We start from the raw sequence: 27,893 nt of genomic DNA, 5'->3' as shown, positions 1-27,893 counted from the left end.
CGCTGCTCCTTCCACTCCCCGGCCTGCTCTGATGGTGCTCATAACTGGTGTACGTGTGCCCCGCCCTGTCCAAGATGGCGGTTGGCGAGCCTGCTCCCCCGGGCGGTCACTGACCGGGCCTGGAACCGGGGGCAAACACGGGACCTGTGGGCTCTGATCCAGGGCCTCAGACCGACACCAATGATGTGCATCCCAACTGGGAGGCCCGAGACTTACCTGAAATTGGGCCTCGGACTGTGTTTCAAATAATTTGGGCAGGCTTGCAGTGCCTGTAGTTCCTACTGCGACCTTCGGGTGTGCTGTGGAGCCAGGAGAAGTACTCGTGCTCCTTCTGGCTCCACATCAAACTTTGCCACATTAAAAATGGGGCAAAGAGGAGCAATTTCTCTCCCAAATAAGGCCCTAAATTGGGCCTTTGTATCTGTTGACTTAATTTTTGTGGATGTGTCTTTCAAAATTCTGGGTGTGCCTCTGCTTTGGATGAGAAATTAAGCAAATAACCAAGCAAGATTTGGTAAGAATTTGCAGGACCAGTCCAAATTTGTGGTTTTAAATCAACAATGACTAAGTGTTGGGTCCAGGTTATTTGGTCTTAATCAGGATATATTACATTACTGTGAAGGAAATCTTATTCCTCGAACATTTGATCTGAAATTAGATACCAACTTATTAAAATTTATCTTAAATAAGTTTCACTTTATTTATCATATATAACATCGGCACTGATGAATATTTTCTTTGTTTATGGCTTCTATTTTTTAATGAGCATATGAACATTATCAATAGCAACTTTATGAAATAATCAGTGTGGGAATGTCTTCTGGTTTAGGTAAATGTATAGTCTGGAATGGTACTGAGCTACACAGACCAGCAAGATCCCAAGTTTGATTGACAGGCTGCATTACTTAATCTCAGCAGAAGGAGCAATAGGGCTGCTGCACATCTTTGTGCCCCTGGGCTGTAGAAGGGAATCATCAACCAGGGTTCCTGCTACTGTCATGTGGCACCTGCTGAAAAATGTGTTTGGATGCAGACAGGAGCAAGATTGGCTGTCATATCCTTTGTGGATGAATAACCTGCCAAGATTAACATGTCTAGGTTATCTTGCAGGAAGAACGCTCATTTTGATCAAAGTACCAAGAAGCTGCGAGCACTCGGATAACCGTGGGGTGGAAATTGCTTTTGGCCCATTTTCAGGGCCTGAAATAGGCAGCAAGCACAGAGTGGGCACCCCAACCGAGAGGCCTGAAGTTGGGCCTTGGACCTCATTAACATTATGTGGATGAGCTGCTGGTGCTTGTCGTGCCTCCGCAGCTCGCCCACTTTATAAAGGTGAATTTCGGACTGCATGCCTTGCTGGCAGCAGCCCAAAGGTAAATCGCTGGAGGGGGCTGGTGCATCAATGAAGTGGGTGGGGCGGGGGGGGCAGGGATTTGGCATAATGCCGAGTTAGGAGATGTTTTTTTTAAAACCTTTTGAAGGCAGCCACTGCTGAAGAATCCAGAGTGTAGCAGGCCCAGCTCCTCGGTTCCATTTTTTAAGGGGCCTTAAACCTTTTTAGGCTGTCCGGAACGGCTGATAAAGGAGCCTGACCCAATATTAGGTCAGACGACTTTCATGTATCCTTTGGATGCAAGATGTTGGCTGCCAAAATTGGCCCTCTTCGTTCCCGTTTACTGTTCATAAAACCGACGCAACAAGGGCCAATTTCTACCTCCATATCTCAGAAGGAGTCAGCCCCTTCAGTGGAGGAGGCAGGAAAAGGGGAATAAAATAAAGAATGCCTTCTGAGTGCATACAAGCTGTAGTGTTCCATCTAAATAATAGATGGCATATTTATCAGTAAATGGAGCATAAAACAGACAGTGGTATAAAACAGCCATTATTATTATCAGTGTTACATTCGATAGATCATAAATAGACAACATTTGGGTCGTACAGCTGTGATCTATCCTCCAGCCCAAAACAATGTATCAGACAATGGCTGATTTAATGAACTATGTTTTGTAATATAGTGCTTTTATCACAACAAATTACAGTCAGTGGCTGTGTAATACTTCTGGATAATAAATCAATAACCTTTCCCCCAATCCTTACAATCTATGTTATACTTTAATGTTTCATCATTCTTCCCTTCAACAAGATTGGTAGGAGGCAAGCCCTTGGTCATCTTGTTTGGCCAGATGGGACATCCTGTTCCTCCTAGTCCACGAGGAACCTTTCAAAATAAATGTAATAAAATTACCTGTGCCTCTTCTGGCCACATTGCTGCCTGTCACCAGCTTTCTCTGGCGGGTCTGGGGCTGTGCAATGTTTAGTCGGCCTGCAAGTCAAATGGCGTTCGAATGGCATAATCGGACCATGACTTTGCCATTTACATGAGAACCCCACTTGACTGAGGCAGGCACCTTTCCCAAAGCCAGAAAGTCACTACAATGATAACCACTGTAAACAGTTCGGGAGCAATGGGGAAAATTCATAAATCCACTATTGACCTTCAATCTGGACGATTCCCGTTCGGTGGGTAGGTTTAAAATCAGCCCTCAAGTTTTTTTTCTTTTACTGGTTATATCTCGTCCTCACGTGATCTTCCGCAGATTTGAAAAGTGATAAAATAAACATTTCACTAGACAGTGGCCGAGGCTGCCAAGTGTCAAACGGAGGCTGAGTGTTCTGCAACAAGTGGCTCATCTCTGGAACCGCCCTACAAGGCGCAAGTCAGGAGTGTGATGGAATACTCGCCACTGTCCTGGATGGGTGCAGCTCAAACAACACTCAATAAAACTCAACAGTATCTAGGATAAAGCAGTCCACTTGATCAGTACCTCCTCCACTAGCCTAAACATCCACCACCTGTGTACCGTGACTGTTGTGTGTCCCATCTACTGGTGGCACTGCAGCAGCTCACCAAGGCTTCTTCAGCAGAACAGCCCAAACCCATTGCCTCCACCACCTAGAAAGATAAGGGCAGAAGATGTACGGGAACACCATCACCTCCAAATTCCCCTCCAAGTCACATGGCATCCTGACTTGGACATATATCACCTTTGTTTCATTGTCACTGGGTCAAATTTTGGAACTCACTACCTAACAGCAGTGTAAGAGTACCTTCACCACACAGATGGAATAAATGCAATGCCCACCACCACCTTCTCAAGGGCAACTAAGGATTGGGCAATAAATGCTGGTCGTGCCAGTGACACCCACATCCCTAAAATGAATTTTAAAAAACAGCTTTGTTGAACAGTCTGCACAGTTATTAGACCCGGATGGATGCCAAAAACAGGCATTCGGTCCCTTAACTGCATTAATGAGGGCCCAATTCCTGTTTAAGGAGCCCTTTATAACATTAGTTTTCGATGAGTGGCCGCCAACAAAGGGTGAAGTGTTTGGTGTTTTTTTTAAATAACGTTTTTGGTGGAGCCAGAGGAGCAGGGTTACTCCCCCCAACTCCACAGTCCTGTCGAATGGTCATCCCTTTGTCCGATCTAACCTTACCCCCTGGAACGTACCTGTGGACCGTTGCTGGTGGATCAAAATTCATGTTTTTCACTGGGCGAGCTGCCTATATAGATGAGGCCTGAGGCCCAATTTCAGGCCTTCCTTGGGCCTCTCAATTCGGGCACACACTGAGTCTGGTGCTGAAAACAGGCCCAGTAAATTTTAATTATTTGTTTCAAAATTCAGAAAATGACAAAAACCATGAGGCTGGATTTTCGTCATTTTTTTCGATCATTCACTGCCCGTTTACCACCGAAAATAACACCAGTTATCATCGCAGATTACCACCGAACTATCTCCGATTTCATAATTTAGCACCGAAATACCATCAATGTTAAATTCATCAAAGATTTACCACTGATGGTAAAAAATACCAACAATCTTATTTTTTTTTGTTTTTATGGCGTCATTAAGTGTGCAACACTGAAATACCACCGAAAATTACCACTAGAGGTAAATTCATCAATACCACCATTTTTACCACTGACCTAAATTACCACCGAGAAAAGTGCAGTCTTATCTGATCTTACCTGATTGAATCCAGTGTTACGGACGCCATTTTAAAAAATGGAGCTGCAATCCATTTCACATGCGAGAAGGCTGAGTTTACACAGACATCTTTATGTGAGTTCAGTTAGATTTTAAGGTTATTTGAGAATTTGAGAAAATTGGAGGACATTTTAAGGACATTTAAGAAAATTGGAGGACATTTAAGGGCATTTAAGAAAATTTGAGTACATTTGAGTACATTTTGAGAACATTTGAGGGTATTTGAGGATGTCAGCATCTCATAAATCAACACTTTGCTTGAACAGTGAGAGTTACGTTTTACCTTTACCGCCCACTCTATCGTTGAGTTTTACCCTTCATTTTCGAGAAGATAGACACAGTACAAGAATACAAGAATGGTTAGGTTTACAACATTATAAAATGTTGTAAACTTTGAAAAATGTAAAAGTCAATAAATAAATAATTTTTGAACTTCGATTTAAACATTTTTGCAACAACAACAATATAACAACAATAACACAACAAGAACAACTATAAGAACTACAACATCAACAGCAAGAACAAAACCAGCAATAAAACATCAGCCCCACCCTGCACTTCTTTTACCTGCGGCCAAGTAACTCCAACACTGAAATACCACCGAAAATTACCGCCAAGGTAACTTCATCAATTCCACCATTTATACCACCCGCAAAAATACCACTCATTTGTATTTGAGTGTTGCACGATCAAAAATAAGAACAAACTACCACCAGTCATATTTGATGAAAATAGCGTCCTTGAGTGGAAGTGGTATTTCGGTGGTAAAAAAACCCGTGATTTTTAAATACCACCAAAATACCACCGGAAAACCAGTGGTAGGGTTAAATGATTAAAATCCAGCCCATATCCTTAGAAACAAGTGGTAATTTTCTAAATTTCTCAGCTACCAGTAAGGATCCCCACCAGTAGCGTGAAGTAAAAATTGCCTCCATAATGCCACTGTACATGGATATAGTGTGCAATTTAGGATGCATTTACATTGCAGCTATCAGTTTATATCAGCAGCTACAATTCAGCAGCAGCAGTCAGACACAACTCTGTTTACCCTTGGCTCATGCCTGACTGGAACTCTCTTCTTTAGGAGACAGTTTTGCACATGGAAAGAAAGCACAAATGTTAAAATAACGCACTAATAGTTGTGAGAGCATGGAAAGAAGAATCTCGCCTCTCTAAACATTTAAATTAAGGCTAGGATGGTTTCTGAAGTGTCCAGAGGTTCCAGAGGCTGTGGCTCTGAGTCAGAAAGTTGTGGGATCAAGTCCCACTCCAGAGACTTGAGCACATAATCTAAGCTGACACTCCAGTGCAATACTAAGGGAGTGTTGCACTATCGGAGATGCCGTCTTTCAGATGAGACGTTAAACCGAGGCCTCATCTTCTCTCTCAGGTGGATGTAAAAGATCCCATGGCACTATTTTAAAGAAGGGCAGGGGCCAATATTTATCCTTCAACCAACAGATTATCACATTGCTGTTTGTGGGACCTTGTTATGCGCATATTAGCTGCTGCATTTCCTACTTTATGACAGTGAATATGATTCAAAAGTACTTCATGGGATGTCATGAGGTGATGAAAGAAACTATATAAAAGCAAATATTTCTTTGTTTTCTTCTCCCCTGATCATTTTGCCAACCAGGTGTCATACCACACTGGATTCACATTGCATGTGGTATCAAACCAAAGTGGCATGAGATCAGCCCCTCCAGTGAATGAAACTATTGCCTCTAGCAAGTCTCACTCGGCTTCACTCTGGAGACTTGTTAGCCATGGCTCCAGATTTATGCTGCTGGCTTAACATTGGTGCAAAACTGAAAGCGCCTCACTCTGACTCTAAACTATCAGTGTAAATGCCTCCTTAAGCATCATGGTCTGAAGTATGAATGTGCTGAGGTGTTTATATTGCTGTTTGCGTCAATTTATCTTCCCACTCTTTCTCTAATGGCTAACATTTTTAAAACCATATGTGGCATAAACTCATGTCACACATGACTGCAAAAATGCCAGATAATCTGGCATACATCATGCACACAATTAAAATGCTGCAATATTGCTTACAGCCTTGAAGAGCTATGAAGAAAGGGCAGATTAGTGATGATTAGAATTTCTGTTTTACAATACCCAAACATGGCTTGAGATTAATTACCTGCTTTCGTGCTATATGTATTGATTGTTTGAACAGATAAAAAGGAAATGATGAGAGATCATTTGTAAGCCCCTCAACATTTCCAAGAACTCTGTTTTGACGTTCCAGTTTTTTCCAATTGCCGTAGTTTCAATCTTCTGGCCGAGCATAGCTTAATTTGGAGCTGAACACCTGGCAGTTCAGCTGCTAAAGCATGATGCTAATTTGCATATAATGATCTGTGTGCATCTTTGTCACTTGTATTATTCCAACATGTCATTTAACTTGCCAAATTTTGTAAATGATTTGATTCAAAGTTTATTAGTTTATCCATAGCAAAATAGTAAACTGTTATATTCTGTATTAAAGAGTGATTGAATCGTACGTAACACTTTCGGTATACGTGCAAGCTGTGTTCTTGTAATCCAGTCTTCCCATTACATTGTAGAATTCACTGCATTGCTCTTACTCTAACTCATTCTGTTCCAGGACCTCAAACCTATGGAATCCTTAATTCCTTCATTTTTTTTTTCCGTAATCTGCGGCCTTTTAAAATCTAAGAGTAATATCACCCAATCATTGCTTTGAGATTTACCTTGCCTTTTCTCCTGCTTCCTTCAACCCTGGTGGTGTCCTGAACTATGGGCTTCCCATCTTTCACCTATATTTTTCAATAAAATATGTTGTACATTTTGTGATATGCCCCACATTCACTCAACAAGAACATAAGAACATAAGAAATAGGAGCAGGAGTCGGCCATACGGCCCCTCGAGCCTGCTCCACCATATAATACGAACGTGGCTGAACCAATCATGCACTCAAGTCCACTTCCCTGCCCGCTCCCTATGAGGGGACCTCATAGAAATGTTTAAAATTCTGACGGGGTTAGACAGGTTAGATGCAGGAAGAATGTTCCCAATGTTGGGGAAGTCCAGAACCAGGGGACACAGTCTAAGGATAAGGGGGAAGCCATTTAGGACCGAGATGAGGAGGAATTTCTTCACCCAGAGAGTGGTGAACCTGTGGAATTCTCTACCACAGAAAGTTGTTGAGGCCAATTCACTAAATATATTCAAAAAGGAGTTAGATGAAGTCCTTACTACTAGGGGAATCAAGGGGTATGGTGAGAAAGCAGGAATGGGGTACTGAAGTTGCATGTTCAGCCATGAACTCATTGAATGGCGGTGCAGGCTAGAAGGGCCGAATGGCCTACTCCTGCACCTATTTTCTATGTTTCTATGTTTCTAACCCCTTATTCCCTTATCGGTTAAGAAACTGTCTATCTCGGTCTTAAATTTATTCAATGAGCCAGCTTCCACAGCTCTCTGAGTCAGCAAATTCCACAGATTTACAACCCTCTGAGAGAAGAAATTTCTCCTCATCTCAGTTTTAAATGGGCGGCCCCTTATTCTAAGATTATGCCCCCTATTTCTAGTCTCCCTTATCAGTGGAAACATCCTCTCTGCATCCAACTTGTCAAGCCCCCTCATAATCTTATATGTTTCGATAAGATCATCTCTCATTCTTCTGAATTCCAATGAGTAGAGGCCCAACCTACTCAACCTATCCTCATAGGTCAATTCCTTCATCTCCGGAATCAACCTTGTGAACCTTCTCTGAACTGCCTCCAAAACAAGTATATCCTTTCGTAAATATGGAAACTAAAACTACACAGTATTTCAGGTGTGGCCTCACCAATACCCTGTATAACTGTAGCAAGACTTCCCTGCTTTTATATTCCATCCCCTTAGCAATAAAGACCAAGATCCCATTGACCTTCCTGATCACTTGCTGTACCTGCATACTAACCTTATGTGTTTCATGCACCAGGACCCCCAGGTCCCGCTGTACTGCAGCATTTTGCAATTTTTCTCCATTTAAATAATAAGTTGCTCTTTGATTTTTTTATACCATCAATGTGTATTGATAGGTCATTAATTCATAAGGAGATCAATAGATTTTTGTTGGGTAAGGGTTTAAATGGATATGGGGCTATTGCATGAAAATTGAGTTACGATACAGATCAGCCATGATCTAATTGAATGGTGGAACAGGCTCGAGGGTCGGAATGGCCTATTCCTGTTCCCATGATCCTAAGTAGATCCACATAAATCATTGCCTCTCAAGAGTTCTCTATTAAAACTGTAATGTTAACACTTTGAGATGCTGAATTTATACATAATTAAATTTTGACAGCCAGGCGCATGTTATTCGGACTGTTCCACTCAGCTGCTGACCTGTGACATCGGGAATTTAACAGGTTGCTATAAAAAGCATGGTTACCAGTGACAGTGACAGAGTGGGGGAAAGAATAACATGCCATGCACAGTAATTACTGAGAGAATAGGTTCCTTGTATTTCAGATTTAGTCCATTTTGTTAAATGTTTAAATGTAGACTTCTGTTGAACTTTGCTGTGTGAAATGCTAATGGAGGCTATGAATCACCAGCACCAACACTCGATGTGCTCCTCACAGCATTTAATTTATGATGTTGTCATTGATCAGTCGCCCAGTGGAGCCATTTATTTGTCAGGAGGGGAACAACATCAATTTTCACAATAAACTATAAGGTATAGTCCGGGGCTTCATTAAGTTTTAAAGTATGAATAGATTTGAGAAATGGTCAGCAAGAAGCAACTTGGAGCATGCATAACATCCATGACTGAGGATTTTCTTTTGAACTATGGGGTGAAAGGTTAAATTTTGTTCAAATTCAACAATAAGTAACTGGGGATTCAATTTTCACCTATCGCGCACACACACGGCATTAAATTAAAGTTAGTTATTTTTCTTTTTTCAGTACTCACAGGAGCACACAGGTTTACTTAGTGGTGGTGCCTCATTGGAGCTCGGATGTTTTGCAACTAAAGTGCAATTGAACAGCCAATTAGAAATACCCTACAATAATTGTGCTTTATTCACCTACTAACCTTTTTAATAGGTATGAAGGCACTATAAATAATGCATAGTGCTTCAATCCAGCTGTGGAGTGCGCAAATTGGAGCAATGTCATGCGTAGAATTACATGATTTACTTATGGCACCCTTTAGATTATTGCAATTGGCATTAGAAAATGGAACAAAACACTCTGTGGGTCAGGAGGTCAACCTGGCCACTAAACAGAGGGTCCAGAGGAGATTGGAGGCCATCTAACGGGTTGGTTGGTCAATCAACCTCCACAATCCACTGCACTTCAGAGAATGTGCAAATAAACATTCAAAGGAAAATGACAAGGTAAGCAATAACTGTCACTGTGAATATGCCACACTGCTGTAATTGGGTGTGACGATCAGTTACTTTAAGTTATATATTTTGGATGTGACTGCCAATTATCTTACATTGTTAGAAATGGCTATCCAAAGAGGGCGCAAAAATCAGCCATGTTTGTTTCACACAAAAATATCGATAAGCCAGAATGAATCAATACCTTGCTATAAATTAAGCACAAAAGTGGATATGACTGATTTTAGCCCTTCCTGCCGAGCGGAAACATGATGGCTGGCAGTTAAAATTGCATGTGGGACTTATCCACCGATATTCCATTGTCTTCCAGCATGCTCTGATTTCAACCTTCTCTTCTGTGCAAGTGAGAGGGACAATCCGCCAGAAGCCTGCAGGGACATTCTTTAAATTTACAGATCGAGCTCCGATGACGTTATTGTACAAGGAAACCGTTGTGGTCTCCTTGTCAGGGCAACCTAGTGGGAAGAATAGCCGGGGCCAAAAGAAGTCTATTGCATGGTTTTCCTTATTTTTCACTTTCCTTGGGGGGCGAGGAGGAGCAGGAGTGTTCCTCTGGGCCCCACAAGGAAAGTTTAGACCTGGGCTTCCCAAATGTGAGGTCCCCCCAAAATCTCCCAACCACTGCTGCTTCCCGTTGCTTTCGGGTGGAAGACCAACTATCAAGATGAGGCTCAGGCATGAAAATCTCCCAGGCCTCATGCTACCGAGGTCAAGTGGTTTGCAATTAACCTGAGCCCCCGCGATTCCTGCATCAAGTTTCTGACTTAATACAACAGGATAGAAAAGAGGCCTACTTACCATTGGGCTAGAACAAATATCTGCCACCTCGATCCAACAAAATACACAATGGTATTTACTGTTTTTCCATCCTCAGCTAGTTTTGTTTTTTTTTCATTTCTGGAGAATTATGCATCCTTTCCTTCTTTCAGAAGAAGAAAGTTTTTACCAGGCACCACAATGTTAGGACTATCGCTAGGTAAAACCCCTTAGTCACTGTGCAGACACCGTTATGAATGTCATAGGCTGAGAGGTTGAGGGATGCCAACAATGTTCCTGGTTTGTGAATTGATTTCCACTTTTATCAGATTCAAACCAGTGTTTATTCAAGTATCATCACTGCAGTAGCAATTTGTATAGCAAGACGCATGTGGTCACCTTGTGCCTTCTTTTTCTTTACAGAGAAGCCACAAGCTAAAGAGGATGATCTTTCACATGCACCTCAGCATCACCCACAACACTTAAAGCAGGCTCTAGCCCAGACTCTCTCACTTCAGAGGTATTAAGTCGTTCGATGAAGTAACACAGAGTCAGAGTGGATGAAGAAGTAGTCGCTTTTGCTGTGCAGGGGTAGAGCATCGCCACAGACCCTGAAGAAATAGTGGATCATTTATGAGTTTGAATTGAAAAGCAAGCCAGTTTGCTCCATCTGACAGGATGGTTCAACATCTGCCATCAGCAGGTCATCTCAAGCACAATTGTTTCGCACAATTGGAGCTAGTGGCATCAAGATGTTGAGATCCTCGATCCAAGGGACAATCAAAGAACCACTAGGTACAGCCACAAAGATGTGCTTCAGAGATGTTGGACCAATGTAACAGTTTCTGTTCATGGAGACCAGTAGTTGTAGTCAGGACTCTGCTCTGGTAGTGGCATGAACACAAATGCACAAGGCCAAATGGGTGACTTTCAAGAGTCTATCTGTCCCTTACCAGAACTTGACTCTGGGCACCCTGAAACATGCCGATCCAGACTGCTCGGATAGGACGTGCTATACCTGGTATAAAGGCAAGACCATCTTGCCAGGTCTGTAATGTATAGAAATAAGCAGACAGCAAAATCACAAATACATTTTCAGGAGTTCTCCACTTCTAACACTTCCAGCAGAACATTATCTAGGCATAGTACATGAGAAGGAACGTGGCAGACCTGTTGCAGAAGCCGAGCAGCACATCATATTAAACATGTTATACATATCATTCTCACATGTAAAAGTACATGTTGAACACAGTAACGTACTTCTTAATGGAAAGTGAATGTTAAAAATGTTTTTCACATAACAAAGGGCAAAAAAAATTGAGTTAATTCTACATTCTGTTATTTTTGTTTGCTGCGAGGGGGTTCATTTCAATCTTAACTTGGAGCCTTCATTGCTGCAGCACCTCAACAAGCATGTGTCTGCTTCTTTCAGTGGCAATATTATGCAGCATACTGCAACTATTCTGCCAACTCACTTCTGCTTATACTACAAGGGCCTTTAAGTAGGCCATCTTATCTATCACCATGTTGGAATATGGGTGTTTTCACTCATAGATTGCTCTTCAAAATTATAGATTCACAGCATTGACTGCAGAGATTCATAGATTTGTTAAGCATACAATAATAATTATTATTATTGGCAATAATTAAACTGCAACATTTGTGACAAAATGCTGTGATTTTAGCCGAGCAGTTCAAATCACGTTATAATTTCAAGCTCTGTGTACTTGGTTGCCTTGACCTTCGAATTCCAAAGTATCTGTTCTAACGCCCAGTTTATTTTTACCTTATTCCAACCCTGCTATTTGACAAGACACATGATCCATAGCATTAACTAATACATAGTTATCATTCAATACTGATTTGATTGTCCTGTCTTTGGAGCACACAGATCGGTAACTCCCTAACTTTCCTAAGCAGCTCTTTTATCTTTCAAGGCTTGAGTGAACAAAGAAAACAATTCTGCCTGTTTTTGTCTCTACGCAATAGCTTGTTATCAACTGAAGCTCTCTGACTGGACTGTCTTTCAGTTATACTGTCTAAACTGAACATTGCTTTTCACTGCATCTATATTAATAAAGTAAAGCCTGTCTTATGATTACACTTCCATTCTTCGAACAGAGACTCAATTAACAGGCAATAGCTAAAAGTTATTGTTATTATAATATAAAGAGATTTCAAGATAATCTTATTCACCATTTCCTTCCAACCAAGACTGTTTACTTCCACCTCTGGAACATTGCCTGCTTTCACCTCTATAACAACCGCAAGCACTTCACCCACCGCCATGCTTTTGTCACCTCCAAACTTGATTAATTCATTGCGCTTCTTGCTGTCCATTCTTTATCCAGCCTCTGTAAACTCAAACTTATCCAAAACATGGCTGCTTCCATCCTACCTTGCACTACCTTACACTTGCCATTATTCCCCCTTTTTGCTGACCTATGCTGTGTCTCCCTGTCCCCCAACACAATCAGTTTAAAATGTTTAACTTGTCTTCAAATTCCTCCATGGATTTCAACCTCCCTCTTTCTGCAACCTCCTCCAGCCATACATCCCTTCCCACATTTTTCAGTCCTCTGGCTCAACTCCTGAGGGGTTCCATTTCATGGGGCTGTGGCATCAATATTGGGACAGGAAGAGACCATTCGGACAGGCTCCACCTGAAACAGGGTCCTAGCAAAAAGGATAAATAGGGCAGTCAGAAGGATTTTAAACTAGTAAAAAAAAAAAATTTTGTTGGGGGGGGGTGGGGTGGCCTCTGTTGTAAATTGTAATACAAATACAAAAACAAACGAAAGAGAAGAGAGTAGAGTAACAGTCAGAAATTGTTCATTAGGCACTATATGTAAAGGGAAAACTAAAAGGTGTAAAGTGATTAAACCAGGAGAGAGAAGTAAGAAACAAATGACTAAAATATTAGAGCTGAAGGACGGGCCCAAATAAGCATTTTTTTATACAAACAAGGGGGTCGAAATTCAGGTGCATCAGAAAGCTGGTGCACCTATGAGCTTTGGAGTGGTACTTACTGCTGGAATCCCTTGTACGGTAAGTAGATCCATTCTCAGAACTTTGACATTTTTTCAAAGTCCTACAGGAAATGGATCATAATGGGGGCAGGTCTTAGATTCATAGCCAGGCTGACTGGCTGAAAATGGGTCAATCAGCGGTGGAGTCGTGGTGACGTCACAGCTCTCTCCCCTCTGTTAAAAGGGAGAGAATCTATCATTTTTTAACTTTGGCCACTGGGCCACCAGGGAGGGTTTCAGCCGGGCCAGCGGCCTAGTACCCAAGAGGAGGTGCCAGGCTGCCCGTTGGCGGCCCAGCTGAACCCAGGGGCAGTATTTTGTCGGTCGATCGGCAAGTCGGCCGGCAAAAAGTTCTCCATTGCGGCTGCAGCAGTGGGCACTCCCATTTAAGGACGGCTGCACTGCCGGGCCGCACTCAATTCGGAGATGGTGCACCGGCAGAAAAACTTGTCGGGGGCACCGTGCAGTGGGGGATCGATGGATGAAGCTGAAAATCGCTGGTATGTATTTTTTTTTTGCTTTAAGTTGGCGGTGCAACTACTTGGGCAAAATGGGGTCCAGGCCAAAAAATATTCGACCGGATTGGCCTGTTCGCCCCATTCGATTTTTAGGATTGGCCGCCGCAAATGGGCATTAATGGGTCTCTTTGAGACCTAGAATTTCGGCCTCATGGAGTATAAGTGTTACATATGTAATAACTCGATAGACTGAATACTGTAAACTCACACAGATGCAAACCTGGCTCTGCTTTATTAGGGCCCAAAGTGATTACAGTACAAGATGGCTGGCCTTTTATACCTGGGCTGCGCACACGTGCGTACAGCCCAATGACCTCCGATTGTGATACCATCTGGTGGCTAGTAAACCCAAGCATACATACATGACAATAAGAAATAAATTGAATGAATTGCTGGCGCCGATTCAAATTGGAAGGAATGACATGGTAGCTATTACTGAGACATGTCTGCAAGACAGTCGGGACTAGGAACTAAATAAAGGAACTAAATACACTGTGTTACAAGGTCTACAGAAAAGATAGGGAAAATGGCAGATGGGGAGGAGTAGCCTTCGTGATTAAGGACAAAATCACTTCAATGATAAGAGAGGATATAACGAGAGGTAAGCAAGCAGTGGAGATTTTATGGATAGAATTAAGAAATAGGAAATGATTTAAGACTGTAGTGGGAGTTGTGTAGGTAGCAGTTGTGAAGTGCAAGATTGTATAAATAAAGAGATCAGACAAGCATGTAGTAAAGGCAGAGTGGTGTTAATGGGTGATTTTAACTTTCATATAGATTGGGATAAACAGACTAGCACCTGTCAGAAAGGTCGTGAATTTCTTGCGTGTGTCCGGGATAGTTTTGTACAATATGTCCTCGAGGCAACAAGGGGGCATGCCATATTAGATTTAGTAATGAGTAATGAGCCAGATTTGGTTAACAGCCTAATTGCGTGAAAATTCATCCAATAACAATCATAACATGATCGAGTTCAATGTAATGTTTGAAAGGGCGTAACGCAAAAGAGCTACTAAGATTCTAGATTTGGATAAAGCCGACTTCAACAGGATCAGACAGAGACTGTCCACAGCAAACTGGGCAAATCTGTTAGTGGCAGATGTTCAAAAAATAATTTAAGGTGATACAGAACCAGTTTATATCCCTGAGGATCAAGAGCTCTACTAGACAAAAATACAGCCATGGATGACTAAATAGATAAGGGACAGCATAAATCTAAAAGAAAAAGCATACAAAAATGCAAAAAATAGCACAGGTACTGGAAAATTGGAATGATACAAAGAACAGTGAAGGGTCACAAAACAGATAGTAAGAGCTACAAAATGAGAGTACGAAAAGAAACTTGAAAGGGCTATCAAAATCAACACAAAGAGCTAGAAATTGGTCTTTTGGCGATAGTGGTATTTTTCGGCATTTTTCACCAAAAATACCATTACAAATACCACTATTTTTTAAAGGCATAAAATTGGTAACAAAATGCGGGCGACGATAAAAATCGGCATTGCATGAGGATGCGCGGTGGAAACTGCGGTCCTCGCCAACTTTAGTCCGAGGCCGATTACCGCTAAAAAAAGACATGCCCTGGGAGGGGGAAAAACACACAAAAAAAATTGCAAAAAACAAAAATTGGAAAATCACAAAACATTTACAAGACCCTTAACTAAGTAATCGCTGCAAAAGAATTAAAAAATAAAAACTTCAACTTACCTTTTTTGCAGGTCTTCATACTCATCGCTGTTACTGAGGCTGCAACGCAGGCTTTTCTGGGGCGTTTTTTCTTGCACAGAAACGGGTGTGCCGAACGGCCAATTTAAAGCGATATCGCTTTTTCTGGTGTTGCACGACAGCGGTCCACTTTTCAACGGTTATTCAAAATCGCTGGCACACAACTTTGGCCAATTTAGGTGACCACCTTTAACCATCAAAAAAGGTGAAATATCGCCGAAAAAAATGGGCGCAAGACTGGCCAATTTCTTGCCCATAGAATTTTTACAATTATATTAGGAAAAAGAGGGTAGTCATGAGCAATGTTGGCACCTTAAAATCTGAAAGCAATGATAAGGAAATGGCAGACATGTTGAATAATGACTTTGTGTTAATATTTACAGTTAGAGGAAGAGGATAGTATACCAGAAATCCCAAGGAGACAAATATTAAATTAGGGACAGGGACTCAATAAAATTAACATAAGTAAAATAAGTCATAAAGAAAATAATGGCACTAAAGAGTGACAAATCTCCAGGACGAGATGGATTCTATCCCAGGGTTTTAAAGGAAGTAGGTGAGCGTATTGCAGATGCCCTAACTATAATCTTCCAAAGTTGGAAAATTGCGCATGTCACTCAGCTATTTAAGAATGGCGAGAGAGGGAAACCAGGGAATTATAGACCAGTTAGCATGACATCTGTTGTAGGGAAATTGTTAGAGTCTATAATTAAGGATAGGGGGACTAAACACCTCAAAGATTTCAGTTGATCAAAGAGAGCCAGCATGGATTTGTGAAAGGTCGGTTATGCCTGACAAACCTGATTGAATTTTTTGAGGAGGTGACTAAAGTAGTGGATAGGGGAATGTCTATGGATGTTATTTATATGGACTCCCAGAAGGCATTTGATAAAATCCCACATAAGAGATTGTTAACTAAGGTAGAAGCCCATGGCTGGTTTGAGGGTAGAATAACACTGTTGCTGCACTCTCTAGTGTCTTGGGCAGATCTTGCTGAGTTGAGTCCTCGACCCATGACCTCCCTCAGTCCCACAACACTTATAGTGCAGTCATTTATTAGGTGCTTGTCAATACACTAAGAGCAATTGTGTTCCTTAAAATGGAGTTCGCAAGCAAAGCAACTGACACGAGGGAAAAAATTTCCATGGGGTTCTCCCGATCTCCCACCATAACTTCAGTGGAAGATTGCTGGAAACCCTGGAGAACTGACCTTAATGGCTGTTTCTGTTGTTTCTGCAGAGATTCTGCCGACGTCACGATTAGATATCAGGCAATCCTGCTGAAATTTCAGGCATTCAACTTGATTATTTTAACAACTACCTACTTCCTTCTTAAAATCACAATGTTCAACAAATATTATATCTGCATTACTGGTTTGATGAGCTGCAGCAACAACAACTTACATTTATATAGCACCTGTAATATAGGAAAATGTCCCAAGGCACTTCACTGAGGCCTAAAAGGACAAAAATTGACACTGAGCCAAAGGGGCTCAATAACTGATAGCTTGGTCAAAGGGGAATGTCCTAAGAAGGGTCTTAAAGGAGAGCGAGGTGAAGAGGTTTTCCTGACTGATTTCAGGGGGGTTTCACTTCCTCTCTGTTATTTTGCATTAAATGATTGGCCATTTACTTTTTCTCAAACCCCTAAATTTAATCCTGGGAGTAAATGTTTGTAAAACACTTTAATGCACAGACCCAGTGTTAATACTTTTTTGTTTGTTGATTAATTATTAAGCAGCAATTAACTTGACAATGCAAATTATTGAGGAATTGCGTCATCCCTACATGTCTCTGCTAATCAACCGAGGTCTGTACCACACATGGCGACATTCCCAGGTATATATACATATAGAAGGGCAACATGCCCTCCCTAAATCTCCCATTAAAAGCTGGTATTAAAGCAGTGGAAGGAGACAACAGTTTTAGTAACATAGAAACATAAAAAATAGGTGTAGGAGTAGGCCATTCGCCCTTCGAGCCTCCACCGCTATTCAAGAAGATCACGGCTGAGCATTCACCTCAGTACCCCTTTCCTGCTTTCTCTCCATACCTCTTGATCCCTTTAGCCGTAAGGGCCATATCTAACTCCCTCTTGAATATATCCAATGAACTGGCATCAACAACTCTCTGCGATAGAGAATTCCACAGGTTAACAATTCTCTGAGTGAAGAAGTTTCTCCTCATCTCAGTCCTAAATGGCTTAACCCTTATCCTTAGACTGTGTAACATAAAACAGGGAAGGTAGCTCAACCGTGGCTAACAAGGAAAATTAGGGATAGTGTTAAATCCAAGGAAGAGGCATATAAATTGGCCAGAAAAAGCAGCAAACCGGAGGACTGGAAGAAATTTAGAATTCAGCAGAGGAGGACAAAGGGTTTTATTAGGACGGGGAAAATAGAGTATGAGAGGAAGCTTGCAGGGAACATAAAAACTGACTGCAAAAGCTTCGATAGATATGTGAAGAGGAAAAGATTAGTGAAGACCAACGGAGGTCCTTTGCAGTCAGAATCAGGTGAATAATAATGGGGAACAAAGAAAAGGCAGACCAGTTGAACAAATAATTTGGATCTGTCTTCACTAAGGAAGACACAAATAACCTTCTGGAAATACTAGGGGTTCGCGGGTCCAGCAAAAAGGAGGAACTGAAATAAATCCTTATTAGTCAGGAAATTGTGTTCGGGAATTGTTGGGATTGAAGGCCCATAAATCCCCAGGGCCTGATAGGCTGCATCCCAGAGTACTTAAGGAAGTGGCCCTAGAAATAGTGGATACATTAGAGATCAATTTCCAGCATTCTATTGACTCTGGAACAGTTCCTATGGACTGGAAGTTAGCTGATGTAACACCACTTTTTAAAAAGGAGGGAGAGAGAAAACAGGGAATTATAGACCGGTTAGCCTGACATCGGTGGTGGGGAAAATGTTGGAACCAATTATTGATTCCATCGAATCAATTAAAGATGAAATAGCAGCACATTTGGAAAGCAGTGACAGGATCGGTCCAAGTCAGCATGGATTTAAGAAAGGGAAATCACGCTTGACAAATCTTCTGGAATTTTTTGAGGATGTAACTAGTAGAGTGGACAAGGGAGAACCAGTGGATGTGGTGTATTTGGACTTTCAAAAGGCTTTTGACAAGGTTCCACAAGAGATTGGTGTGCAAAATTTAAGCACATGGTATTGGGGGTAATGTACTGAATATAGCTTTTGCTATATCCAGCACACTCCGCTGCTTCTTGATATCATGTGGAGTGAATCGAAGTGGCTGAAGACTTGCTGGTTTGAGGGTAGCCTGTTATTCTACCCATGAAATATGTTGGATTTTGTGTAAAGTTAGCACATTCTGTACACAAAATGAATGGAATTAATCTGGCCATGAGAGAACCTGTGTCTGCATTTCCTTCTCTCACTGGAAGCATGAGTATATCTGGGAAAGTCAATCTCCCTCAGACAAATATGTTTTGCATGCTTTCTTGCGCTCCGATTGTTTTTCAATGGGAGCAGGCATCAGGGTTGCATTTCAAACCCATGTGTGGTGTGTGCTCTCATTTTAACAACTGGACAGTCACTGTTATCAAATATTTGCTGTTAGTTGCTGTTTTTTAGCTTATATTAGGAAACTGTTTTTACAGTATTGTGTTTTTGCTGGCTTGCAGTCGTTGCACATAGGATACATTTTAAAATTGCTGCTGATCCATTTCCCTCTCTCCCAAACATTATAATTGTCATTTAGTTCATTGTAATTTATTTCATTATTGAGGGAGAAGGATTTAAAGCATGCAGCATTTGTTAACCCTTTCAGCACCACAAGGACATTTCTGCATAGCCTTTCTTTTGTAGAACAGTAAAAATCATTATCTGTTCAGTCCCATGATTGGATATTATATATAATGTAAAATTACAGAGGCATGCAGAGCTATGAAATCAATAAATTTCTTAGAGCATCTGTTTAAAAAAAAATGTAGAGATTTAGGCAGCATGTTATTTCATGTCAAGTAACTCTTAGATTCAGCTTATTCTTTGGTTCGGTATTCACTAAGGAGGACACAAACAACCATCCGGATATAAAAGGGGTCGGAGGGTCTAGTAAGGAGGAGGAACTGAGGGAAATCCTTATTAGTCGGGAAATTGTGTTGGGGAAATTGATGGGATTGAAGGCCGATAAATCCCCAGGGCCTGATGGAGTGCATCCCAGAGTACTTAAGGAGGTGGCCTTGGAAATAGCGGATGCATTGACAGCCATTTTCCAACATTCCATAGACTCTTGATCAGTTCCTATGGAGTGGAGGGTAGCCAATGTAACCACACTTTTTAAAAAAGGAGGGAGAGAGAAAACAGGGAATTATAGACCGGTCAGCCTGACATCGGTAGTGGATAAAATGATAGAATCAATTATTAAGGATGTCATAGCAGTGCATTTGGAAAGAGGTGACATGATAGGTCCAAGTCAGCATGGATTTGTGAAAGGGAAATCATGCTTGACAAATCTTCTGGAATTTTTTGAGGATGTTTCCAGTAGAGTGGACAAGGGAGAACCAGTTGATGTGGTGTATTTGGACTTTCAGAAGGCTTTCGACAAGGTCCCACACAAGAGATTAATGTGCAAAGTTAAATCACATGGGATTGGGGGTAGTGTGCTGACATGGATTGAGAACTGGTTGGCAGACAGGAAGCAAAGAGTAGGAGTAAATGGGTACTTTTCAGAATGGCTGGCAGTGACTAGTGGGGTACAGCAAGGTTCTGTGCTGGGGCCCCAGCTGTTTACATTGTACATTAATGATTTAGACGAGGGGATTAAATGCAATATCTCCAAATTTGCAGGTGACACTAAGTTGGGTGGCAGTGTGAGCTGCGAGGAGGATGCTATAAGGTTGCAGAGTGACTTGGATAGGTTAGGTGAGTGGGCAAATGAATGGCAGATGAAGTATAATGTGGATAAATGTGAGGTTATCCACTTTGGTGTAAAAACAGAAAGACAGAATATTGTCTGAAAGGTAACAGATTGGGAAAAGGGGAGGTGCAGCGAGACCTGGGTGTCATGGTGTATCAGTCATTGAAGGTTGGCATGCAGGTACAGCAGGCGGTTAAGAAAGCAAATGGCATGTTGGCCTTCATAGCGAGGGGATTTGAGTACAGGGGCAGGGAGGAGTTACTACAGTTGGTGAGGCCACACCTGGAGTATTGTGTGCAGTTTTGGTCTCCTAACTTGGGGAAGGACATTCTTGCTATTGAGGGAGTGCAGCGAAGGTTCACCAGACTGATTCCTGGGATGGCGGGACTGACATATCAAGAAAGACTGGATCAACTGGGCTTGTATTCACTGGAGTTCAGAAGAATGAGAGGGGATCTCATAGAAACATTTAAAATTCTGATGGGTTTAGACAGGTTAGATGCAGGAAGAATGTTCCCAATGTTGGGAAAGTCCAGAGCCAGGGGTCACAGTCTAAGGATAAGGGGTAAGCCATTTAGGACCGAGATGAGGAGAAACTTCTTCACCCAGAGAGTGGTGAACCTATGGAATTCTCTACCACAGGAAAGTTGTTGAGGCCAATTCACTAAATATATTCAAAAAGGAGTTAGATGTAGTCCTTACTACTAGGGGGATCAAGGGGTATGGCGAGAAAGCAGGAATGGGGTACTGAAGTTGCATGTTCAGCCATGAACTCATTGAATGGCGGTGCAGGCTCGAAGGGCTGAATGGCCTGCTCCTGCACCTATTTTCTATGTTTCTATTCCTTTTGAAATAATTAATGAGCCCCACAGATCTGGATAAACTTGTTAAAACAGGATCAATCGAGAGTTGCCTGTGTGCAGTAAATGTAATGTTGAAGCCTCTGACACAGCATTGCCTGCTTATTCTGATTGTTCCAGTGCAAGTGTAAATGTGATGATTCATTTACTGACACTGAGATCACTGAGGTAGTTCCAAAATGTATTCTAAACTTTATTATTGATAGTGAAAAAAAACATCGCTTTTTTGGAAATCAAATAATCCTCTGCCATTTCAGTGCTGGCTAAACTTTTGTTTGAGATGTGCCAGAATTGAAATAGCCAGACTCCATACTTTACTTTGTTATGGGCTGCACATTTTGATATTGGAACCTGTTTAGCATAGATTTATCACATTAACTTCAGTCAAAACATTTGGAAACTAGGGCCGAGAAATTGGATGCCTAAACATTATGCAAACTGGAATTGCCCCCCCGCCATATTATTAGGCGTCCAGGGTGCATACCAGAACTATTTAAAACAATGAATTCAATATTCATTAAGGTCCTGCATTGAAAGGCAGCCCTTTCTGATATTGGCCTGCGCAAGTGCATGATTAACTCGCACAACAACTCATGGCACTAACCGGGGGAAGGACCATCCAGCAGCGCTATTTAAAGGGCTCCTCCACTATTTACTGGTTGGTTGCTGGTTTGTCATTTGACACTACTGGTTAAATTCTGGGTGTTTTTTTGGCTGTTTTCTGACTCTGGAAAGTTAAGTTTGACTGCTGAGAACAAGACTTTGCTGGTGCTGCACTGATAGGGCTGCTTTTAGGGCTGGAGGACAAGGGAGAGCAGCCAAGAAGACGCAAGGGTACTGGTATAACTGGGATAGGGTTGGGGGGAGGGGCAGTAGGCCATACCCATTGCGGGTCTTCAGGGAGCACTTCTTCAACATAAACCTCTCAGAGCAGCAAAGTCTGAGGCACTTCCGCTTCACCGAGGAGGTTGACACTGAACTATGTCACCTGCTGCAGCCAGGACTCAAGCCTTGTACCAGGGCTTGGCCAGCATTGCCTGTGCCTGTCAAAGTCACCGTTGCCCTTAACTTTTATGCAACAGGCTCCTTCCAGGCTGCGGCAGATGACATCAGTGATATCATAGTTTGCAGTTCATCATTGTATGAGGGAGGTCACCGAGGCTTTCTACACCAGGAGGAACACCTGCATCTCTTTCCCAGAGTGACGTAGGATAAGAGAGCACTTAGCTTAACCCGCACTGCAGGTCCAAGGTACCGATGACTATACTCGCATTACCTAAAATCCTGAAAGGTTGATTGCTGTTGACAAGAGTTACCGCAGTTTTGTGATATGCTAAGGGTCCCGGTGCTGTAGAATCCACCTCAGTTATATTGAGTGAAGAGTCCCTTAGCACTGGGAGAACCACAGAAACTAGTGTGTACGCTGTTTTAAAAGTCGCAAACTTCACCACTGGTTGCAGACCTTTGGCTGATGTCTTGGTGGCTGCTGCAAGTCAGCAAGTGGGAAACCACATTGCTGTACTCTGCTTACAGGCTGACCAACCAGATAAAATGGCACTCAACATCGTTAGAGACAGCAATTTACACTGTCGCTCTGCTGATTCCAGAAACCCAGGGGAAAAAAAAACCTCAAGAGGAGGTTTGCTGGATCTCCAAAAGCAACGGGATTTACTCATTTATCTCAACACTTTGCTGCCAAACCTGGGTCTGCCACTAGTCTGGTAAATGTCGCATTAACTATATATACAGGGGCAAATATGGGAACTAATGAGGTTTGAATGTGATTGCTCAAGGTGCCTTAATAAAACCAAATTAAGTCATCTTTACAGGGACACTGCTCCTTTACTGGTATATTCCTCTATAAGGAAAGGGGCATTAAACATGCCAAAACAAGAGAGAGGATGGCATTTATTTCTAATACATTTCACTGCAGAAAATGCCCTGGGACACTTTTCTACATTAAAGGAAGTATATAAATGTATGTTGTTGTTAATGTAATAGTGACTGAGCTCCAACCTGCTGTCAGTACTGATACAGAGAATTTAATAAATTCTACCTGCACCTAAATTCTCTTTCTTTCATTCTTTTCTTGTTCAACAGGCAACTTTGCCAATCTCACTTGCAGAGCCTTTTTTGGCTATGGTGGAGAGGTCAGCCCTGTAATCTACTGGATGAAGGGAGAGAAGTTTATTGAAGACCTTGATGATAACCATGCCAGCGAAAGCGATATGAGGTAATTTGAATTTTTATCATACATCCTGTAACTAAATGTTAATGTGTTGGATATCATTGAGCCCCCATAGCCCAGCAAGATGTCAAAAGTGCCATCACTGGTTGCAGGCTCCAATAAATATTATAATTTATTCTATAGATATGCGCATCGCTGGCAAGGCCGACATTTATTGCCCATCCCTAGTTGCCCTGTTAAAAGTCAACCACATTGGGACCAGCGTCACATATAGGCCAGACCGGGTAAGGACAGCAGGTTTCCTTCCCTGAAGGGTATTAGAGAACTAGTTGGGTTTCTTATGACAATCTGACAACTTAATGGTCACTTTTACTGACATCAGCTTTTTTTTAATTCACAGATTTTTTAAACTATATTCAAATTTTCATACAGTCATTGTGAGATTTGAACTCAGCTTCTCTGGGACTATTAATCCAGGCCTCTGGACCACTGGTCTAGTAGCATTTTTTAAAATTCGTTCCTGGGATGTGGGCATTGCTGGCAAGGCCAGCATTTATTACCCATCTGTAATTGCCCTTGAGAAGATGGTAGTGAGCCGCCTTCTTGAACCACTGCAGTTCCTGTGATGCAGGTAATCCCACAGTGCTGTTAGGGACAGTGATATATTTCCAAGTCAGGATGGTGGTGTTCCCATGCACCTGCTGCCCTTGTCCTTCTAGGTGGTAAAAGTCATGGATTTGGGAGGTGCTGCCGAAGAAGCCTTGGTGAGTTGCTGCAGTGCATCTTGTAGATGGTACACATTGCAGCCACGGCATGTCAGTGGTGGAGGGAGTGAATGTTTAAGGTGGTGGATGGGGTGCCAATCAAGCATGCTGCTTTGTCCTGGATGGTGTTGAGCTTCTTGAACATTGTTGGAGCTGCACTCATCCAGAAAAATGGAGAGTATTCCATCACACTCCTGACTTGTGCCTTGTAAATGGTAGAAAGGCTTTTGGGAGTCAAGTGGTGAGAAATGCGCCGCAGAATACCCAGCTTCTGACCTGTTCTTGTTGCCGCAGTATTGATGTGGCTGGTCCAGTTAAGTTTCTGGTCAATGGTGACACCCAGGATGATGTTAGTGCGGGAGTCGGTGATGGTAATGCTGTTGAATGTCATGGGGCGGTGGTTAGACTCTCACTTGTTGGAGATGTTCATTGCCTGGCACTTGTGTGGTGTGAATGTTACTTGTCACTTATCAGCCCAAACCTGAATGTCATCCATGTCTTGCTGCATGTGGGCATGGACTGCTTCATTATCTGAGAAGTTTCGAATGGCACTGAACACTGAACATCAGCGAACATTCCCACTTGTGATCGTATGATGGAGGGAAGGTCATTGATGAAGCAGCAGAAGAAGATTGGGCCTAGGACACTGTCTAGGCATAACCAATACACTACCATACCCAAATATTATTGCAACGGCAGCATGCATGAATGAGTTAAAGCCAATAACACATGAAAAGAAATTAAATGTTATATATTATGAAGAAAAAATTTAATTGTGTGATCTGCAAGAGCACCTACAGTGCTGTATGAATGGATATATGAGAATATGGTATTAGCCTCATAGAAACATAGAAATTTACAGCGCAGAAGGAGGCCATTTCAGCCCATCGTGTCCGCGCCGGCCGACAAAGAGCCGCACGGCCCTTGGTCAGCAGCCCCAAAGGTTACATATAAACCTATGAACAATGACGGAAAGGAAAAGAGCACGCAGCCCAACCAGTCCGCCTCACACAACTGCGACACCCCTTTTAGTGAAACATTCTACACTCCATCCCAACCGGAGCCATGTGATCTCCTGGGAGAGGCAAAAACCAGATAAAAACCCAGGCCAATTTAGGGAGAAAAAATCTGGGAAAATTACTCTCCGACCCATCCAGGTGATCGAAACTAGTCCAGGAGATCACGCTGGCCGTATTCTATTCCCTGCAGCACTTACCATTATATCTGCGCCGTTCAACAAAAGATCATCCAGTCTAATCCCAGTTACCAGCTCTAGGTCCGTAACCCTGCAGGTTACTGCACTTTAAGTGCCCATCCAAAGTGGTGAGGGTTTCTGCATCCACCACTCTTTCAGGCAGCAGGTTCCAGATCTCCACAACACTCTGTTTAAAGAAACCCCCATCAAATCCTCTCTAAACCTTCCACCTACCTTAAAACAATTCCCCCTTGTAATAGACCCCTCCACCAATGGAAATAGACTCTTAGTATCCATTATGTCCAGGCCTCTCAATAATGTGTACACCTCAATTAGGTCTCCTCTCAACCTCCTCTGTTCCAATGAGAATAGAGAAACATAGAAACATAGAAAACAGGTGCTGGAGTAGGCCATTCAGCCCTTTCCTGCTTTCTCTCCATACTCCTTGATCCCTTTAGCCGTAAGGGCCATATCTAACTCCCTCTTGAATATATCTAACGAACTGGCATCAACAACTTTCTGTGGTAGAGAATTCCACAGGTTCACAATTCTCTGAGTGAAGAAGTTTTTCCTTATCTCGGTCCTAAATGGCTTACCCCCTATCCTTAGACTGTGACCCCTGGTTCTGGACTTCTCCAACATCGGGAACATTCTTCCTGCATCTAACCTGTCCAGTCCCGTCAGAATTTTATATGTTTCAATGAGATCCCCTCTTATTCTTCTAAACTCCAGTAAATACAGGCCCAGTCGATCCAGTTTCTCCTCATATATCAGTCCTATCATCCCGGGAATCAGTCTGGTGAACCTTCGCTGCACTCCCTCAATAGCAAGAACATCCTTCCTCAGATTAGGAGACCAAAACGGAACACAATATTCCAGGTGAGGCCTCACCTAGCCCTGTAGAACTGCAGTAAGACCTCCCTGCTCCTATACTCAAATTCCGTAGCTATGAAGGCCAACATGCCATTTGCCTTCTTCACCACCTGCTGTACCTGCATGCCAACTTTCAATGACTGATGAACCATGACACCCAGGTCTCGCTGCACCTCCCCATTTCCTAATTTTCCGCCATTCAGATAATATTCTGCCTTCGTGTTTTTGCCCCCAAAGTGGATAACCTCACATTTATCCACATTATACTGCACCTGCCATGTATTTGTTCACTTGCCTAACCTGTCCAAGTCACCCTGCAGCCTCTTAGTGTCCTCCTCACAGATCACACCGCCACCAAGCTTAGTTTCATCTGCAAACTTGGAGATATTACACTCAATTCCTTCATCTAAATCATTGATGTATATTGTAAATAACTGGGGTCTCAGCACTGACCCCTGCGGCACCCCACTGGTCACTGCCTGGCATTCTGACAAGGATCCATTTATCCCGACTCTCTGCTTCCTGTCTGTCAACCAGTTCTCTATCCACGTCAATACATTATCCCCAATACCATGTGCTTTAATTTTGCACACCAATCTCCTTTGTGGGACCTTGTCAAAAGCCTTTTGAAAGTCCAAATACACCACATCCACTGGTTCTCCCTTGTCCACTCTACTAGTTACATCCTCAAAAAATTCTAGAAGATTTGTCAAGCATGATTTCCCTTTCATAAATCCATGCTGACTTGGACTGATCCTGTCACTGCTTTCCAAATGCACTGCTATTTCATCTTTAAATATTGATTCCAACATTTTCCCCACTACTGATGTCAGGCTAACCGGTCTATAATTCCACGTTTTAAAAAAATGGTGTTACAGTAGCTACCCTCCAGTCCATAGGAACTGATCCAGAGTCAATAGACTGTTGGAAAATGATCACCAATGCATCCACTATTTTAGGGCCACTTCCGTAAGTACTCTGGGATGCAGACTATCAGGCCGCGGGGATTTATCGGCTTTCAATCCCATCAATTTCTCTAACACAATTTCCTGACTAATAAGAATTTCCTTCAGTTCCTCCTTCTTGCTGGACCCTCGATCCCCTAGTACCTCCGGAAGGTTATTTGTGTCTTCCTTCGTGAAGACAGAACCAAAGTATTTGTTCAACTGGTCTGCCATTTCTTTGTTCCCCATAATAAATTCACCTGAATTTGACTGCAAGGGACCTACGTTTGTCTTCACTAATCTATTTCTCTTCATATATCTATAGAAGCTTTTGCAGTCAACTTTTATGTTCCCAGCAAGCTTCCTCTCATACTCTATTATCCCCCTCCGAATTAAACCCTTTGTCCTCCTCTGCTGAATTCTAAATTTCTCCCAGTCCTCAGGTTTGCTGCTTTTTCTGTCCAATTTATATGCCTCTTCCTTGGATTTAACACTATCCCTAATTTCCCATGTTAGCCACAGTTGAGCCACCTTCCCCATTTTATTTTTACTCCAGACAGGAATGTACAATTGTTGAAGTTTATCCGTGTGATATTTAAATATTTGCCATTGTCTATCCACCGTCAACCCTTTAAGTATCATTCGCCAGTCTATTCTAGCCAATTCACGTCTCATACCATCAAAGTTACCTTTCCTTAAGTTCAGGTGCTGAGTCCCTGAATTAACTGT

The 27,893-nt window shown here is 42.3% G+C and overlaps 1 protein-coding gene across 7 annotated transcripts in view; it reads left to right on the top strand.

Annotated features, from left to right (window-relative positions):
• LOC139276015 (interleukin-1 receptor accessory protein-like 1) overlaps positions 1 to 27,893 on the top strand; it is a 1,534,993-nt gene that overhangs the window by 1,439,986 nt on the left and 67,114 nt on the right. For all 7 annotated transcript variants that reach the window (XM_070893365.1, XM_070893368.1, XM_070893363.1 and 4 more), the window contains one exon: positions 23,301 to 23,433. In XM_070893365.1, coding sequence (XP_070749466.1) covers positions 23,301 to 23,433 — 133 coding nt within the window. The remainder of the gene's footprint in view (positions 1 to 23,300; positions 23,434 to 27,893) is intronic.

This window comes from Pristiophorus japonicus, chromosome 11 (assembly GCF_044704955.1).
Source record: "Pristiophorus japonicus isolate sPriJap1 chromosome 11, sPriJap1.hap1, whole genome shotgun sequence".
In the NCBI taxonomy this organism is placed as follows: domain Eukaryota; kingdom Metazoa; phylum Chordata; class Chondrichthyes; family Pristiophoridae; genus Pristiophorus; species Pristiophorus japonicus.
Note: the sequence above shows the minus strand (reverse complement) of the source record. Positions and strands in the feature narration are given on the sequence as shown.